At 35.0% G+C, this 20,059-nt stretch overlaps 1 protein-coding gene across 4 annotated transcripts in view; it reads right to left on the bottom strand.

Moving 5' to 3' along the window:
• The window catches only part of LOC5567164 (protein TANC2), a 441,714-nt gene that overhangs the window by 37,728 nt on the left and 383,927 nt on the right, over positions 1 to 20,059 (bottom strand). For all 4 annotated transcript variants that reach the window (XM_021853064.1, XM_021853065.1, XM_021853067.1 and 1 more), the window contains one exon: positions 8,348 to 8,505. In XM_021853064.1, coding sequence (XP_021708756.1) covers positions 8,348 to 8,505 — 158 coding nt within the window. The remainder of the gene's footprint in view (positions 1 to 8,347; positions 8,506 to 20,059) is intronic.

Below are 20,059 nucleotides of genomic sequence, written 5' to 3'. Positions count from 1 at the left end.
ACAGCAATCGGTGGAAAAACAATTCCTTCACACACAAAAGCAATACGACGAGAGCACCTTTTAATTTGATCGAATATAAATTATTGAATCGCACACCTTTTTTGTTCTTTTCCAATCAAAATGAAAATTTAATGCACATAAAACTATGGCCCTTTTTCCAAGCTAGTCCAGAAAGATCGAAGGTATACAACAAAAGAAAACTAGCGATTTTTCCCAAGCCTGCCTTGATTGTCGCTGGTAAACGGGAGTTATTTTGCAATTTGGAAAAGTGTTTTGTCATATTTCGTGTATAGTATCTTTGCCTCTCTCTCAGGTCATACCTAACCATCTCAGAATCTAAATGGTGGACTTGTTCTCCTACTCACGTTTTCAATGGCATTAAACTGAAGAAATAATAGGCTAAATTTCCTGATCTTCGTATGTTAAACTTTAAAACACAAAGCCAAAATAAAAAAAATACACTTTTGTCGGATAAAAATACACTTTTGTCGGATTACATATGTTTAGTACTGACTTTGTCTATAATGTTGGTTTCAGCTTTAAAAAACATTGAAAAATTTTATGCAAATTCACCTTTTTCAAAACAAAATAGTTTGAAATCATCGACAGATATTCAAAAACTAGAAAACTTTGAATGTCTGTGATGCGGACAAAATGTGCAGCATCTTTGGAAAGGAATATAATTCGATTCAGAACTGCTTAAATTTGCCCCAGTAATTTGCCTCCAGATTGCGGTAGTGATAAATGATTTGCTCAGGGGATAAATAATATGATTTTACGGAACAAGCAATTTGATTATCAAGCCACGGTATGTTGTTGTTCAGAAAAACTTCTAATTTTTTTTTATTTAATAGTATCATTCCAAACATTACACTCATTTCTTCTGTGTTAGTAAACACTATCATCTTAATTTAGTAAAGCTATATTAAGCTTTTATTAACATTTTGTTAACCACATAGTACATTTCATTTGCCGTAGAAGTTCATAATTTTTACAGGAGAGATGATTTCACCTGCTTATAAGACAAAAAATCGCTTTCAATTTACTTAACCCAACTTAACCTAGATATACATGTAACGCATTAATCGCAGCTATAAAAGATTGCAACGAGTTTTGAAAATTATCAATAGTTTTATTCAATATTTGTTCCAATGTTTCAACACTGGATGTTCTATGTGAGTCACCGTTCTATGTGAGTACCGGGAGGGAGCTTCAGAATCATTTTCAAAATTTTATTTTGAATTCTCTGTAGAGCTTTCTTCCTGGTATTACAACAGCTAGTCCATATTGGTACAGCATACAACATGGCTGGCCTGAAAATTTGTTTGAATATCAAAAGCTCGTTCTTAAGACAAAGTTTTGATTTTCTATTAATAAGGGGATAGAGACATTTCATATATTTGTTACATTTGGCTTGAATGCACTGAATGTGATTTTTAACGGTAAATTTGTACCTAGTATAAGTCCTAGATACTTAACTCCATCTGACAAAATTCATTGAAACCCCTCTCATCGTAACAACATATCTACTTGAAGGTTTCAAATAAAGAGCTTTTGGTTTATGTGGAAACACTATAAGTTGAGTTTTGGAAGCATTAGGAGAAATCTTCTATGTTTGCAAGTATGGAGAAAAGATATCCAAACTTTTTTTGCAAATTACTACATATTACACGCCGACGCTCTGCTTCTACATTATCGAGGTCAGGACCTATTGTTGCGTTGATATAAACTTCGACGACTACCTGATGATAATGGAAAAGTCGATAACAAATTTGCCGTAGTATGCCTACAAAATGTGCATTCCATTTAGATCCTTGGATCGGCGGGATTCGAATCCACCACCCTCAGTTTGGTCTTGCTGAACAGCTGGGTGAAGAAGTACGTTGAAATGAGTTCTCATTGCTTTACAAATCTTTGTAGATTAACCTCACCTTAAGGTGAAACATGGCTGTCGCATTAAGCCGGACATTGTCCTTATCTGCAGAAATAGCGAACGTACAAAGTCGATCGTCTTATTTTAAACTTTCTGCTAATGCACAAACGAAAAGAGAAATTGCACTGTCGTTTGATGCTTCTTTCGCGAGATTTGTGCCTGATACATTATTGAGTTTGGATTTCAAGCAGTTTCACCTTAAACTTAACGCTGCATTTAGGATATGTAAGCTTTCGGCTTCACCGCTCGTGCGTAATCTCGCAACGCTGCATATGGTTTGATTGATGTGACACTTTGACCACATGCGCCAGCCATCATCAATGAGCAATGAGCGCGGCATAGACGGGCAGCTCTCTGGTGGCGGTTGATGGCTTTGATTGATACAGGCAGATCAAATGGTTGCACCTGATTTAGCCTGAAATTTCCATTTTTGTGCATATATGCGAATGTGCTCCCAGAGCATGGTGAACGCTGGCTGCGTATTATCCGCTTAAACGACGACATTGAAAGCGTAATTAAATTTAATGGGTTTGTGCATTGCTCTTTGAAATTATGCATTTTAGCAAGCGTGCCAACACCTGAGAAAATGACATACTTTTGCGGGCAATTATTCACTCAAAGTGAAATAAATCAGCCTTTTTCCACATACTCGAAGGGTCATTGCAAATGGACTTATTTTTAGCCCTTTCGGATGACCTTTTGCACGCACATGTTGCGTAAGAATTTGAATATTTCTCTTCGTATGTAGTGGGACATGGGGCAGGAAGGACACCCGGGGCAAAAGTGCCACCTTTAATTTCACGCAGTTCAAATCAATTTTTTGAAGTTTAACGCAGGATAAGTATAAATTGAGTACTAATTGAGGGTTGTGTAAATATTACAGTTAAAAATGTTTAGTACAAAAAATTAGAAAAATGTCTTTAATTCACCAACGCAAAATATGCGAAATATTTTAAGAATGTAAGACTGGAAAACAAGGTTTGACTACCAATAAATACAAAACATCTTGATTTTTCCGCACAGTTTTGATGATTTTCAATTGTTTAATATAACTGTGAGGAATTTTTTTTCGAAAAAGTCCTTTTGACATTAAATTTTACATATATAATAACAGTATGTCTTATGGGGCAAGAGGGACACCGCAATTTTCTCATATAAAATCAAATGAACTTTTATTTTTCTTGTTTAATATTGTATAAAATCAATGTTTCCTACTAAATAAAATCAAAATAAACCATCTTGGACATTCAAAATGGATTCTGAAATTTTTTATTATTATTGTTACAGTCAAATAAGATGAAAACTAAATTAATTTCGTAATATTACTTTTTAACTATAAGTCAACTTTTACCCCTCAGTTTTTATCTTTACTTACTCTACAATTTATCGTTTAGGCGGGGAAATAATAATATACAAAATTTGTGGCATTTTGCTATGGTGGTCTTCTTGACCCATACGAGTGGCACTCTTGCCCCGTGCCTCGTTTAAAAACCTCATAAGAAGGGACATTTTCAAAAATCTCAAATCATCATGTGTTTCTTATATGTTTGAAATCTATCGATAACATCATTTAGAACAAGAGGTAAGCTTGCCCCTACACTGGAATAATCTTCAAAAATTGTGTTAATCAACCATGATTTGAACCTATATATCTTAAGGTGTCCTTCTTGCCCCCAGCCCCCCTACCTATCATAAATGTTACAAAAAGGCTAATTATGTCGAAAAGTATTTTGGGATGTCCTAGGTTATCCGAGCTATACTGGAATATCAACGATAGGATTTTTATGGGCACACAACTTCCCCTCTAGTTCAAATCCTTCAATCTTACAGATCAGAGATTCCCAAACTCCGGTCCGTAGGTCTCTAGGAGGTCTTGACGACCTCTCAGGGGGCCATCGATGTCATTGCGACTGGAAATGACGTGTTTTTTTCATATAAAACCCCAAACTTGAGGTTCATTCAATTAAAAAAAAAATGTCGCTTGTCAAAATACTCCATACTTATAACTTATCGATCTGTCAATAAGAAGTGCCAATAAGATTTATTTCTTTGGATTTCTTCTGCATTACCTACTGAATACTATTACTATCATATTACCTTACTGAATTGATAGTTTTTCGTGACGATTTGAAAGTTACGTCATAATCTTGAGTGGATTATTGTTAAAATCTTAGGAACATCTTGGAAACTGCTTTAGTCCACTCGTGGTGTGATTAAATCGTTTTGCTCCTGACGTTTTTGTGAATGTTCACTTCAATTGTTACACAGGCAATTCGGATTCAATTGTTACAGGATTAAATTGGGAGCTATCATAAGATACGAAACAAGATTCTTGTTTCTTTTGTTTATTAGTTACACTCGTGTTAAAAAAATATTGGTTAATGTGAGTCTTCTTTGATGGATTATTTGCAAATGTTTCTAGACTTCTTTAAAATAAAACTCTTGATAGTTTCATTGTGATACCTTCAACAAATTTAGTAAAGAAAATTTTCCATTAACTTTGCTTAAATTGAAGGTGTTTGCTTTTTTCAATTAACCCTCTAACACCCAAATTTTTATTTTCGATCTATATATCATTTTTAGTTATCTAAAATCGTTCTAAACACGTTTTGGGCAATGATTTATTTATTGATTTTTAAAATTTTTATTTTTGAAAATCCTAATCCTTTTAATTTTTCCTTGAAACTTCTTTTAGTTACTGATTTTTAGCAATAATAAAAAATCAAATTTTTACGGTACTTTCAAAAATATTGAATTTTAAATCTCTTTTCAGGATTTTTTTATTTTCCGTGAAATAAACGGAAAACAGGTATGAAATTATTTCAATACCAACAAACTCTCCTTCTGTGATAGGTTGATCGTAGAAAAATATAAAAGGTACCTTTTTTAATATTACGCTTTCCTCAGGCATTTGATTTAAGTCAAAAATAAAATCATTTTGATTTCCGAGCCACGAAAAAATAAACAAAATTCCAAAGGGGTTTTGGGTATTACAGAGTTAATAGTCATGTGAAATTTTCCGAAATATTTCTTAAGCATGAAAATACAGTTTTTGCAATGTTATGAAAATACAGGTCTAGCAATAAAATCCAAATTTATATATAACGATCAAAAATATTAATATCTGCGAATTAAGTTCCTGAGTTTCCTCTTTCCAAATATGTTGTTATATCGTTGAAAATACAGTATTGGACAAAACATTTTCAACTTTTTCGATTTTCCATATAAAACGACCAACTTTGGTAAGCTATATCTCAGTTATTCATGGACCGATTTGAATGAAATTTTAGCAGATTATCAGTCATAATTTGAATTTTAACATCTATTTTTGAGTCATTTGTCCAATCACATGTTTAAAAGCAGTAACGGTTTGACTAAACTGAATTTTTTGACGATTTCTTATAAATGATATAACTAAACATATTAAAGCAATAGCGTCATGGTATCTTCAGCAAAGTTGTAAATTTTAACAAGATGAAGAAGTTTGCTAAAGACAATCATATTTTGCGCTATCATATTTTGAGATAAATAGTTTTGAATTTTTCGTCAAAAATAACACTTTAGATAAACCGTTATAGCTTTAAAACTCGTGATTGTAAAAATTATTCAAAAATATATGTTAAAATTCAAGTTATATTTGATGTTCTGTGAAAATTTCATTCAAATCGGTCCATAAATAACTGAGATCTAGCTTACCAACGATGGTCATTTTGTATGGAAAATCGAAAAAGTTGCACATGTTTTGTCCAATACTGTATGTCTTCGTTAAGGCATTTTGGTGCCAAAATAGAAGGGTCCACAAAATTGTTGTTGACCATAACCAAAGTAAGATTCAGCTTCTTTACTTTTTCAGCAAGAGCATTTAAACAAGCATAATATTTATTTTGAAAGAGAAGGTGTGCCCGGTTTTAGCGAAAATTACCCCGGTTCATTTTATTCAATGGCACAGGTATGTGTCCAAAATATATTGGAAAATCCAAGAAAAACTCATTCATGACAAACACCTACTGAGCGAATGCTACCGACACGATTATGCAATGTTTGATTAACTGTCATTGTAGAATGGAACATTCGCCACCCTTATAACGGCAGTCAAGTAGCAGTCAATGGACCGTGTAATTTGCATTGCAATCAACAGCCATTTGGAACACTGCGGCTGAGAGTAGTTATGGCTTAGTTTCTAAGGTGAGACATCTCGTTGGTCAGTAGTTAGTTTTTTTCTTCTACTCAGCCCCAACCAAGAAAGCGTGACGAAAAGTGTCAATTAATGGTTAAACGCGTCAATATTTCATGTTCAAACACGGCAATAATTGTGGTTGAGTCTGTTTTCGAGCAAAAAGACACGATTCAATTAGTTTTGCAGCGAATAATGGGTCCCATAATGAGCGACGGAGAGCCTATTCAACGGTTGTTCAGCAGCCGAATGGAACTGACTGCAGCACAATGGTCCAAATTCAAAAAAACATGACATGAATTTCGTATTCCAAATATTTTACTGTTTTTTTAATGAGAAGTATTGGATAACATGATGTAGTGTTGGAAACCTAGTTTTGGGCAAAGGCACCATCCTTTGGTTTCATAAAACAAAATCCTTAAAAAAATTGTTTTTCATACCTTTTGAGGCTTTTAACTTTTTCTATCGTTAACACAAGACAAAATTAAAATTACATCCGGGAATGCTGAATCTATGAATGGAATAAGACCAGACCATATACCAGATAATACAATGTAAAACGGAGTTTTGTAAGAAATAAATAGTCGAGTTTTTAGGCATAAAATTAAGTTTTTGGTAATGTGTATCTATTTAGCGTCTAAACATGATGAAACATATTGTCTTCTGAGATTCTCGTATGAATATTGTTAATGAATGTTCCACTTTGTTTTTCAATTTGAAGGCACGTTTCGAAAAACTGGACTTCAGTGTGCCGATGCCGCAGTGAATACCCAGTCAAGCGACGCAATGGTCTAAACTAGGGCCATCGCATTTCATGGTCAAAATTCATTTACGCGCTTGTAACGGTCATTTATCATTTTGGGGGAGCGCATACAGAAATCCGAACAAAGCGGAACAAATTCTGTTAGCGGTAGCGCAAAAGATTGCATAATACATTTCGGCTTCTATTGGCATGTGCCAATGTTCAGGCCGGCCATTGCTGGTCTCGGTTCGAATCTTTTCTGCTCTCTGATGATGCCGACCCAATGCAGCAATCAGCCAGTCAGCCAGCCAGCGGCTCTATTCATCAACTAGTTAATTAAGTTTAAGGTCATTTTCTGACAACAGCAATTACCTTCGCGAAGAGATTGATATATTTATCACGTTCATCATTTAGCTGGGTGCAGTTGAGAACTGGTCAAAGCCGGAGCACGTGACATTCAGGTTGCAGCAAACCTTTCACAAATTGAATGTAAAACTTTGGAAAGCTTATTTCAGTTATGTGTAAGATAGCTTTTACTAATACTATAATGATATACAGCCATCTCTCCATAACTCGGTATTGAAGGGACCATCGAGTAAGGAAGGTATCGAGTTACAGAACACAAAACCAGTGTAACTGCGACCCAAGGGACCATCGAGTTAGCCTTGAAAACCAACTTTTACTATGGTTCTCTACCTCGATATCGAGATAAACAATATCGAGTAAGGGAGAAACGATATAAGCATTCTTTGAAAACTTGATCAAAAACACCAATAAAGTATCAAGAATTGTTAATGTAACAGAAGTTGAGATTATGCATTATTACTACAGCTTGAAGATTGTAGAATAAAATGGAAATCACAAAGCTTTTATAACCACGATTCTCTGAAAGAGCAATTAGGAAGCCAGATGAACTGAAGAACTATGCAGTATAGTTTTTGTGTTTTTGAGTATTGTCAATGGATCAAAACTCAAAACGCATATGTCCAAGTGCATCCTGCATTACAACCCAGAAAACATTTTTAAACATCTAAGCTATTTCATTCAGCAGAGTTCCAAATTTACGAGAACGTCGGCAATTTAAACTGAGCCAGCTGTAATCATTGTTACCAGCCATATTGAAATGTAATCTTCGCGAACAATTGTCACTTTTGCTACTTTACTACAGAAACCAATCACATTTTGACTGATGCAAAACACTTCTCAGATTTAATCGACGTCAGAAATCTCTCGAGAAATTCTAACCGAACTCTAGCAACATATTCTGAAGAAGTTTTCGTGTAAATTATTGTAAAAATATTTCGCATATTCCTTAGCTTATCCGTATTGTAGACCCTCAATATTGAAAACTCATAAAACAACGTTTTCTCTGTAAGATGTTTGAAGCTTAGCAGTAGAGGTAGCAGCATCTTGCGATATCTTTATAGTACGAGCAAACACAGACTAGAGAATAGAGACAGTATTTTGTTATTTTTCTTTTTTTAATACATAAACTTACTTGATATGTTGGCGAGAGGTGGCCAGCTTGTCGGACTTGCGAGCGACATACCGGTTGAGGCGAGCTGAGGGGGCTCAGTAGCGTCGTTGTGCTACCGATTCCCGTATCGTAGCCTTGCATTTTTCTACTTAAGTAGCTGCCATGGTTGGATAAAATGTCTGTAAATATACAAAAAGAACATGTTGTTAGTATTAGTTTAAATTCATTGAATAACTACATCGCTAACTACAATTATTGTTGTTATTAGAATGCATGAGAAGTTTTGTAGTGTATGAAACCATCACCGATGTTAAAAAAAATACTTATTTACTTGAAACATTAAAAAAGTTTGATTTTTATGCATATCAGACAAAATCTCGGTCCATGGTTGACAATTTTACAAAAACCCGTAATTTTGCTTATTTTCTTAAATTTACGTCATCGCAATTATGGGAAAAAGAGTAAAATCACAGTCAACTCTCCCTTACTAGATATTTCGTATCTCGATATAAAGTTAGGGAACCATAGTAAAGGTTGGTTTTCATGGCTACCTCGATGATCCCTTGGTTCGCATTTGCACTGGTTTTGTGCAAGGTTTTTTGAAGGAAGGTTCATCAATCTAAGCAGTCAATGCGTTCGAGATGGGGTCAGCTACGGGGAAGGTGGAAGTGACAGCTGGCGGGTTTGTGTTTACTGTTTTTCACTCTACCGTTTCTATGGGGTTGTTGGGGAATGTTTACTCCATCAAACCTAAATACCCTAAATACAGAGAAGTGAAAATTTTCTCTAGCATCGATGAGCTTTTTTGTCACGAATCAAATTTTGTCTTTAATGTAGTAATCCGATGTTTTGAATCGCAGATGATGATTTCATGATGAACAATATTTTCCAAAATTCAGACAGATAAAGGATGGACTATTACGTATTATCACAAGCTTGAAAGATGGTGAAGAATCGCCAGCTATGTGTACCCTAAATTGAACATTCAATACGTATTTTGCGACGACATGAACCTGATAGGCCGTGAATTATAAAGTGATTTAGTGAAAAACTAGTCAATCACTTTTTTTTTTTTTTTTTTTTTTAATTTCTTTATTAGTATCATTTCAAACATTACATTCATTTCTTATATCTAGGTGTTCTGTGTTATTTGACAACACTATCATCCTAATTTGGTAGAACAAATTTAAGATTTAATTAACATTTTGTTAACAACATATTACATTTCATTTGCCGTAGCAGTTCAGTTATTTTTTACAGGTGAGTTGATGTCACCTGCTTATAAGAGAAAAAAAAAATGTTTTTAATATACTTAACCTAACTTAACCTAAACATATAACGCATTAATCGTGGCAATAGAAGATTGTAACGATTTTTGCCTGAAATTATTAATGATTGTATTTGACATTTGTTCCAATGTTTCAACATTGGATATTCTATGTAACTCATTGGTACTATACCAGGGAGGAAGCCTCAGAATCATTTTCAAAATTTTATTTTGAATTCTCTGCAGAGCTTTCTTCCTGGTATTACAACAGCTAGTCCATATTGGTACAGCATACAACATGGCTGGCCTGAAAATTTGTTTGAATATCAACAGCTTGTTCTTAAGACAAAGTTTTGATTTTCTATTAATAAGGGGATAGAGACATTTTACATATTTATTACATTTGGCTTGAATGCCCTCAATGTGATTTTTGAAAGTTAAATTCTTATCTAGCATGAGCCCTAGATACTTAACTTCATCTGACCAATTTATTGGAACCCCTCTCATCGTGACAACATGTCTACTTGAAGGTTTCAAATAAAGAGCTTTTGGTTTATGTGGGAATATTATTAGTTGAGTTTTGGAAGCATTAGGAGAAATCTTCCATTTTTGCAAGTATGAAGAAAAAATATCCAAACTTTTTTGCAATCTACTACAGATGACACGCAGGCTTCGTCCTTTGGCGGAGAGGCCTGTGTCATCCGCAAACAAAGATTTTTGACATCCCTGAGGTAGCTCAGGTAAGTCAGATGTGAAAATATTGTATAATATTGGTCCCAAAATGCTGCCTTGAGGAACACCAGCTCTTACAGGAAGTCTTTCAGATCTGGAGTTCTGATAATTAACCTGAAGTGTACGATTTGACAGATAACTTTGAATTATTCTAACAATGTATGTTGGAAAATGAAAGTTTTTTTAATTTTACAATCAAACCTTCATGCCAAACACTGTCGAATGCTTTTTCTATGTCTAGAAGAGCAAGACCAGTAGAATAGCCTTCAGATTTGTTGGAACGGATCAAATTTGTTACACGTAAAAGTTGATGAGTGGTCGAATGTCCATGGCGGAATCCGAACTGTTCATTGGCAAAAATTGAATTTTCGTTGATGTGGGCCATCATTCTGTTCAAAATAACCTTTTCAAAAAGTTTACTGATGGAGGAAAGCAAACTGATTGGACGATAGCTAGAAGCTTCTGCAGGATTTTTGTCTGGTTTTAAAATTGGAACAACCTTAGCATTTTTCCATTTGTCAGGAAAATATGCTAATTGAAAACATTTGTTAAATATATCAACTAAAAATGATAAGCTACTTTCTGGAAGTTTCTTGATGAGGATGTAGAAAATTCCATCATCGCCAGGAGCTTTCATGTTTTTGAATTTTTTAATAATAGTTCTCACTTCTTCCAAATCAGTCTCCCAGGCATTTTCGAAAACGTTCTCTTGATTGAGAATATTTTCGAACTCCTGAGTAACTTGATTTTCAATTGGACTAGTAAGTCCTAAATTAAAATTGTGCGCACTTTCAAACTGCATAGCAAGTTTTTGAGCTTTTTCGCAATTAGTTAGTAATAATTTGTTTTCCTCTTTCAATGCCGGTATTGGCTTCTGAGGTTTTTTCAAGATTTTCGATAATTTCCAAAAGGGCTTAGAGCCAGGGTCCAATTGAGAAATTTTATTTTCAAAATTTTTGTTTCTTAATTGAGCAAAACGTTTCTTGATTTCTTTCTGCAAATCCTGCCATATAATTTTCATAGCAGGATCGCGAGTGCGTTGAAATTGCCTTCTCCTCACGTTTTTAAGACGGATCAAGAGTTTAAGATCATCGTCTATAATCACGGATTCAAATTTTACTTCACATTTTGGAATTGCAATGCTCCGGGCTTCAACAATGGAATTTGTTAAAGTTTCAAGAGCATTGTCAATATCAAGTTTAGTTTCTAAAGAAATGTTAACATCAAGATTGGAGTCAACATACGTTATATATATATTCCAGTCGGCTCGTAAATAATTGAAGTGGAGCTGATAGGATTGAGAATCGCTTCATGCGATATTTGAAATGTAACAGGGACATGATCAGAATCAAAATCAGCATGAGTAATCAGTTGGCTACAAAGATGACTAGAGTCGGTTAAGACCAAATCAATCGTAGATGGATTTCTAGAAGAGGAAAAACATGTGGGGCTATCAGGGTATTGAATTGAGAAATATCCTGAAGAGCACTCATCAAATAAAATTCTGCCGTTGGAATTACTTTGAGAATTATTCCATGATCGATGTTTGGCATTAAAGTCACCAATGACAAAAAATTTTGACTTATTGCGAGTCAATTTACGCAAGTCAGTTTGGAGCAAATTAACTTGCTGCCCAGAGCATTGAAAAGGCAAATAGGCAGCTATGAAAGTATATTTACCAAACTGTGTTTCAACAGAAACACCTAAAGTTTCAAAAACTTTAGTTTCAAATGATGAAAACAATTGATGTTTTATACGCCTATGAATGATGATTGCAACTCCCCCACATGCCCCATCAAGTCGATCATTACGATAAACAAAAAAGTTAGGATCTCTTTTGAGTTTAGATCCAGGTTTTAAATACGTTTCGGTAATAACTGCTATATGCACGTTATTAACCGTAAGAAAATTAAATAGCTCGTCCTCTTTACCATTCAGAGAACGAGCATTCCAATTTAAAATATTTAAATTATTATTTGGATCCATTAGAAAAACGTAATCCAATAACAATTTGATTTGTAAATTTTACACCTACTTGGACTGCTTCAGTCATAGTGGTGGCTTTGAACATTGCATCAATCATTAGATTCAATTGTTCAGTTAGAAAATTAAAATCAGAGGCAGTCATGTGATTTCCCATTGGAATTTCCGGTAGACGAAGAAGCGGAGTTACCTGTGGCGGTAGGGTTTTTTCCATTTGATTTGAAACAAGTAGAATGGGTACCCATGGATCGAACAGGGGAGGAGTTCGAATTTCCTGCTACGATATCGGCAAAGGATTTACCGTGGGTAGATACATTCGAAATAGAAAGATTCGAACGGCTACCCGACGGAATAAAATTAGTTTGTGAATGAGCATGATTATGATCTTCCTGATGGGTATGATTCATGATCAAGCGATCGTTAACTGAAAAATGAGCATTGTTCGATACTCTACCAGGCAAATTCCGGAAACGACCGTTATCGTAACGGATATTATCTTTCATCTGCCTGGCACGAGCCTCAATGACCTTTTTGCGTGAAGGACAATTCCAAAAATTGGACTTATGGTTAGCCCCGCAATTACAACATATGAATTTGGTGGTATCTTCCTTCACTGGACAGACGTCTTTGGCGTGAGAAGAACCTCCGCAAATCATGCATTTAGCATCCATGCGACAATTTTTTGTACCATGACCCCACTTTTGGCACCGACGGCACTGAGTGGGGTTCTGGTAATTTCCTCCAGGTTTCTGGAAATGTTCCCATGTCACACGGACATCAAACAAAAGTTTTGCTTTTTCTAAAGCTTTAATATTATTTAGTTCTTTTTTGTTAAAGTGAACTAAATAAAATTCTTGAGAAAGCCCTTTCCGAACAATGCCAGATTGGGTTCTCTTTTTCATAATGATTACTTGGACTGGGGAAAATCCAAGTAAATCATTTATTCCATTTTTGATCTCTTCAGGTGATTTATAGTCACTTGAGAGACCTTTCAAGACAACTTTGAACAAACGTTCAGTTTTGTCGTCATAAGTAAAAAATTTGTGCTTCTTCTCTTCAAGATGTTTGAGAAGAAGCTCACGATCTTTAAGAGTTTCCGGCAAAACGCGACAGTCTCCTTTCTTTGCGATTTGGAAGGAAACCTTGATTCCCCTAATGGAGTTCAAGATCTCCTGCCTAAATCCCCCAAATTCGGAACAACTGACCACGATAGGCGGCACTCTTTGCTTCCTCACTTGAATCAAAGAGCCTGGGCTAGAGGCTGCTTCGATTTGGTGTTCGGAAAATTTGTCTAGAGCATCGAACTGATTGCTCATTTCGATACAATTATTCATTTCACCCTTGGAAGAAACTTCGCATTCCGGGGAAGCGTCCTTTCTTCCATTCTTGCCACGTGTAGTGACAGTTTTAAAACCCACTTTTTTGGAAGGAAGTAGTGAATTCAGAGATTCACCCTTCCTTTTGTTTGTTGTTGATACCATGTTTAATTAATAAACGAAAGAAGACGTGACCTTCGAAAGGTTTTTTCCCAAGACGGTGTCCAAGAAGGATTACCACCGCTAGCTTTCGCCAACGGGTCCAACGAAAAATCGAAGGCACGGGTCCAAACAAGGATCGTAAAGGGATCAATAGTAGAAAAAATAGTACTGAAAAGTACTGTTTCAGTAGCACTGAGAAGTACCGTTTTTAATTTTAGCACTGAAAAGTACTGTTTTTGTAGCACTGAAAAGTACTGTTTTATTGCTTTAGGTAGTTTTTAAGAAAACTTCCAAGAGCAGAGAGAATTCGTGTACGCACAGCACGAAGGTACGATGCGCACTGACTAGTCAATCACTATTTTTCATCTTCTTGGCATTAACGTCCCCACTGGGACAGAGCCGGCTGCTCAGCTTAGTGTTCTTATGAGCACTTCCACAGTTATTAACTGAGAAATAACTGTCAAATATACTCATTTTCGATTTTAAAACTCTGAATTAATTTTTCGTCGAATGATTTTGTTTATTTAAAAAATATTGATTCCAATCATTTTCGCGTAAAAACACATCCTAAGTTTTTTGATCAATTTTTTTTGAAGTAAAAATATCCGAACTTTTCATATAGAATTTCAAACAATATTGGATTTTGATGAAAAGGGCTGTTTAAGATTTTGACAAAAGGGCTGTTTAAGAACTACAAAAGCAATAGTTGATAAAAATGGTAACTGTGTTGCTATGTCATGATTTTTTTTCTACAAAATATTATCATTACATTTTTTTAATTAGCATTCATTAAAAAAAAGAAACGAAAAACTTTTCAACACAATATAAAATGAGAAATTTAATCCTTTCTACAAATAATTGAGGGGCTCAAATGCAAAGGGATGTGAGTAACGTTTTGGTCGGTTTAAAGTTAAGTGCACCAAAAAATATCTGAAATTTTCAAGCTTTCCATTGGTATTTTAGGTGATTTTTCCATCCAACAGAAAAAACAACATAATTTGTAGAAGATCGACTTGGTTTTTTTGGCTCCCATACAAGATTTGAATTGAGCCATGAAGTTTTAGTCCAAATTGATTTGTGATGTGATTTTATATGGGAAACTTTCGGCTGGAAAATGTCTGATGCACATGATGAAACCTTTATTTTTGAAATTAAACTCATTCGACGGAAAATTCTTTTAAAGTTTTTAATTGCGAATAAGTATATTCGGCAACACTGAATAATTTTTGTTTCTTGGGTTTCAAACGAATTCATTAAAAAATGCGAAGGCTTTTTTCTCTATGTTTACCACTTTTGAATATATGAATTTAAGATGATACGCAAAACAATATGTTTTTGGTAAATTTTCGTTCACGAGGAGTGGTCAAATCGACATAAACCAGGGGGTTTTTGCATCTATTCAGTAAATGAACGTTTGAACAAGGATTGGTTGGAATCAGTGATTTTCGATTACACGTGTTGTGGACACTAGGAGTGGAATGACCCATATATTGTTTCATGATATATCTTTTTGGATCCAAACCAGTATTTTCTACTTAAACTAAATATCCTTTTCAACATGTAATTAGAGTCGCCCATAAAGATCTTTAGTTGCATCTCCTATTTGTCCCATTTTTCACTTGGACCCCCGAAAGCTACTGTGAAAGTTTGAGCAAAATATATCATCTTTGAGAGAGCCCCCTCTCGAATGAGCTTTAAGTTTGTATGGAGAAATTCGACCGAATATATTGAGCTAAGGAATCTTGTATTTTCAAAGAGATTTCTACTTGAGCTTGATTGGCCGGCCGTGGTTGCTTTTCCAGTATCCCCAGATCAGCTTACACAAGGAACCAACCGAATGACTGCTTGCTATGAACGAATAGTGTGAGTGTGATAGATAGAGAGTGAAAGATAGTGAAAGATGTAAGTATCAAGTACGAAGAAAGGAACGGGCCTGCATGGGCGTAAATAGCCATAAAACTTCGGGGGGGCCATGGCCCTTAGTATTGAAGGTGTTGGATTGTTAAGGATTTACAAAACTTCCCAATGCTTTCGATAATATTGGTAAATCGATTACAGTGGCACATCTTCATATAGAGGTGGGCCATAACCTCCAAAGTGTCCCAAATTGATTAATAATTATGTGTATTGCACATTATTACAATATAATAATATTGGATATTTTGGCATTATGAAGTTTTTTACACAATAAAATGATGTGGCTCAAATGAAACACAATGCACAATGCAAAATAGGACGAAAATGAGTTCAAGTTCACCCGCATTAAATCTAATTACAGACAAACACTGTTTGGCACCGATCACTGTGTGTCACCACTTGTTACATTCGCTGACACACTCTTATTCTGATCAAGAAACAGCAGCGAATATTTTCCATTTTCGGTGATATGTTTACAACGAAATTATAATTAAGTTGTTTAAAGTTGCTGTTAATTGTTGCAAGTTATTACCAATTTTATGCAAAACATAAATTATCCGAAGAGTTCGATACCGTTGTAGTCTGTGAGAGTTGCTGCTCTTGAACGCTATCTCGTCACGTACCAAACGAGGGAGTGAATAAAAACATTCATAGGATTCTTGGATTGCAATGCGCCACGAACTGTTATGATTCACGAACTCTTAAAATATGATTCGATCGACTTATTCGGATCGAATTCCAAACAGTGTCTTTAAACCTTTCCACGACTTTGATCGACAATTTCTCAACGAAAAAAGTGTTACTATGGAAAGTACGTGAACAAACATTGTTGCAAATAGAAGACACTTTTCGAAATAAGTTTAAAATAAATGTTTATTTTCAATAGTAAATTATTTGTTTATCGATTGAATAACAATTATATATCCCAACTTCGTAACGGATAAAACATAAAATTTTGAAATTTTCCAAAATTTTTACATAAGATTGAATAATACCCTTTCTTTAAAAGTTAAAGTTAAACGTGTTTTTCAAAAAAAAAAAAAAAAAAATGCTGTCGACCTCAATTTCCTACGAATACAGCTGTTCGAAGTAGGCAAAATAGATCATACTTTTTTTTCTTGAATTTAATAATACACTATCTTGATGAAAAGTTAACATTTGAACTACTACACAAAATTGAGAAAAAATGTAGATTTGAAGTAAAACTATCAGTAGTTTTACTATATTTTAATAAGTATGTATTGCTTCAGAGCAATACAAACTAATTAAAACAAATACATGAGAAAAGCCAACAGATTTCAACCAGGAAACTGGAATAGATGTAGAAGGACGATTTTACATGTCTATTTTTTAATAAAATATTGAGACTTTGAAAAAAATCATTGTTTTTAGTCTTTCCCGAACTTGCACTCAAATCACAGAGTGATATGTGAGAGTTTTCACCCCAAATTGTGGTATTTAAATATTGTTTTAAAAATAATTCCGAATCTTCAAGAACCTATACATTATCGATAGATGCAATTTCATCTATTTTTCTCAAATAACGGCATGTTTTGAAATTACAGACAGTTTACACGCTTGAAACAAATATTTGAACAGAGTTGACATAAATTGTCTAAAATTCTCATACACAACTATATATTAGAATCGCTAAGAAGCTCTACGCAGGCTAGGAAATCATTTAATCACGGAAGCAAATGTAAAGAAATTTCTTGACCGAATAAATCAACAAATAAGCTACAGAATTTCATTTCAAATTATATTTCTCTCAACTGCGAACTGCGATTGAAAAACAAGATCTTCGACCATTTTAGACAAGTAAATTCCCGTATCATCATGATAGACGATTACTTTTTCTTTTCAACAGCAAATTTTGTATACTAGACAATAATTGATCCCGAAATCTTAAAGCTTGTTATAAAATTGTTAATCATACTTAATAGCTTGACAGTTTGTTTTTCTTATTGAAAATAGGACTTCGAAAGGATCAAGAGAATTCAGCCAATTGTAAAATGTGTTTCGGTGAATTTCATCATCAAGAACATAGATGAAAAAAACGAGTTTGATAGCAGACTTGAGACGTTTTTAAAATACGTATTGTTATTGCATTCTAAACAATGATCATCCAGAAATTTTTAAACTACATATTCAACATGTAGTTTAATTATCTCATCATTTATTTTTCAAAATTTTTCAGGGGGGCCAAGTCCACGTTTCGGGGGGGCCAGGCCCCCCCTGGCCCCTCCCTATTTACGCTAATGCGGGCCTGAGATTGAACCCATGACCTTCTGAATATAAAGCAGAAGCCGTAGCCATCAGAGCACCAACCCGGTCTCTTCCAAAGAAATTTCTATTTATCAAAAACAGATTATGAGATGCGACATGAATATGAGATTCAGATTTAAATAGTAAAATTAAATGTTTCGGGGCTGCAAGGAAGTAAAGAAGGCAACATCGTATGATAAGCAGGCTTAGAAAAAAAAAACGTGAGTATGGAAACCAAGGTACCTTGAAGGGAGGTACATCAACCTAAGCAGTCAGTGGGTGAGGAATGAATAACACTGCGGGAGAGGTAGAAGTGACTGCTGGCTAGCTGGTAATGTTCATGTTCATTCTACTATCAGTGCATTACACCGTAAAGGAAATTCAGTCACATGGTAACGCATATCACATATACATGGGTGTAAAAGTTTTATAACTACTTTGTCACGCCATGCACCTGACACCCAATCAACCAAAACAAACTCACCAGCTGTCACTTAGCATTTCAAAATGGCGGAACGGGAAATCTGACATATTGGACTGCCTCCTTTCTAGATTCCTTGATGGAAACCAAGATAAACATACTGCCAGTTATTGATCTAATTTTGGATTGAACAGACGTCGTTCAAATTACTACAAGGACCATATGAACTATTAGAATTTTTACATGGTGTAATTTAAAACCTTTCTAATGTACCTTATCGCGTGATTTTTGACAAATAAACTTCTTTTTTCCAAAACCTAAGGTTTGCAGATATCTTTCAAAATAACTTAAAGTTAAAAATACACCATTTAAAATATTCTGGTTCACGGCAGTATTATCCTTCATCTTTAGCCAGAGTATTTAAAACCTACTTCAACTTGTTGGAGTATGAAATATATCTCCATAAATCGCCAATCCCGGATAATATTCCCAGTGTCATACTCGTAAATCGCAGCATTTGATAATTTATTAATCCTCGGCTTGGTACCGTGCCATATTAGCGTGAGTTCATACCCTCGTAGGTGGCTAAATTCACTGGCGAGAAATGCAGAAGCCGAGTTTTCGTACAAATACGGTCCTGTTTCGGTAATTCTTTATCCGATTAATTCCCCGCGATTCCACTGAAGTTGATCGTCCCACACTCCGTTCGCTGCAATTGCACTGGAAACGTGATGATGCAAATTATTACACGCCATACGGCATGAATGCATGGACTTGGTTCGCGTGATTTCGATAAACCGGCACAGGGATAAAGCCATTACTCTTTCAGCCCATTTTCCTAGATCCTTCATCTGTCGTTCATCAAGTGCTTTAGTTTTGGTGGATGATTTTTATTGTGTTTTATATTATACCATTCTCCCTTATAGTCTGCCCTTGCGCTTTTTGACAGCCAACGAATCCTGTCCCCTAAAATGGAAATTGAGCGCATAAAAACGTGTGATATGTTATTGAATTAATGCGAAGGATTAACTTAATGGACAATATGTATAGCCAATCGCGCGAATCGTTCTGGACAACGCGAAAAAATGCTTTATTGCGATTCGTTCCGCACTTTGCAACTGATGAAAATGTTTCCAATCCAATCCATTGACAAGGACAGGGGTGTGAATGATTGAGCGTATAAAAAATAAATTAAACTATTAAAGTAATGTCACCTTTGCGTGAACCTCCGGAATAAAGATGCAAGCTGTGAACAGCAGCAAAATTAACATGGGAGCGTGTTTCCTTCTGCAACGCCAATGATTACAGGCCATCCAAATGTGTGTCCTTGATAAATAAATGCTCATTTTCGTATCGAGTGATGACAGAAGCAATCAAGCTCTCATTCCAGACCCATCATAATCGTAGTTAATGTTCTTTAATAATATGAATTTACCATAAAGTTCGAGCCTTTTAAATGACAATCAGCTCAGTTTCTCTCTCCCTCTGTTTTAATTCCATGAGTTCAAGGTCCAACGCACCATTGGACACTTTAATTGATCGTTAACGGCTATGCTTTATTATGTAATGTAGGCAAAACCAATAGCACCTCGCAGCATTGACTTTTCGATGCTGAGGAGCTGAATTGATGGCGAGAGGAATTGGAAACCTTCCTCGGAATTGCGTTCTTG

This window comes from Aedes aegypti, chromosome 3, assembly GCF_002204515.2.
Source record: "Aedes aegypti strain LVP_AGWG chromosome 3, AaegL5.0 Primary Assembly, whole genome shotgun sequence".
Taxonomy (NCBI): Eukaryota; Metazoa; Arthropoda; class Insecta; order Diptera; family Culicidae; genus Aedes; species Aedes aegypti.
Note: the sequence above shows the minus strand (reverse complement) of the source record. Positions and strands in the feature narration are given on the sequence as shown.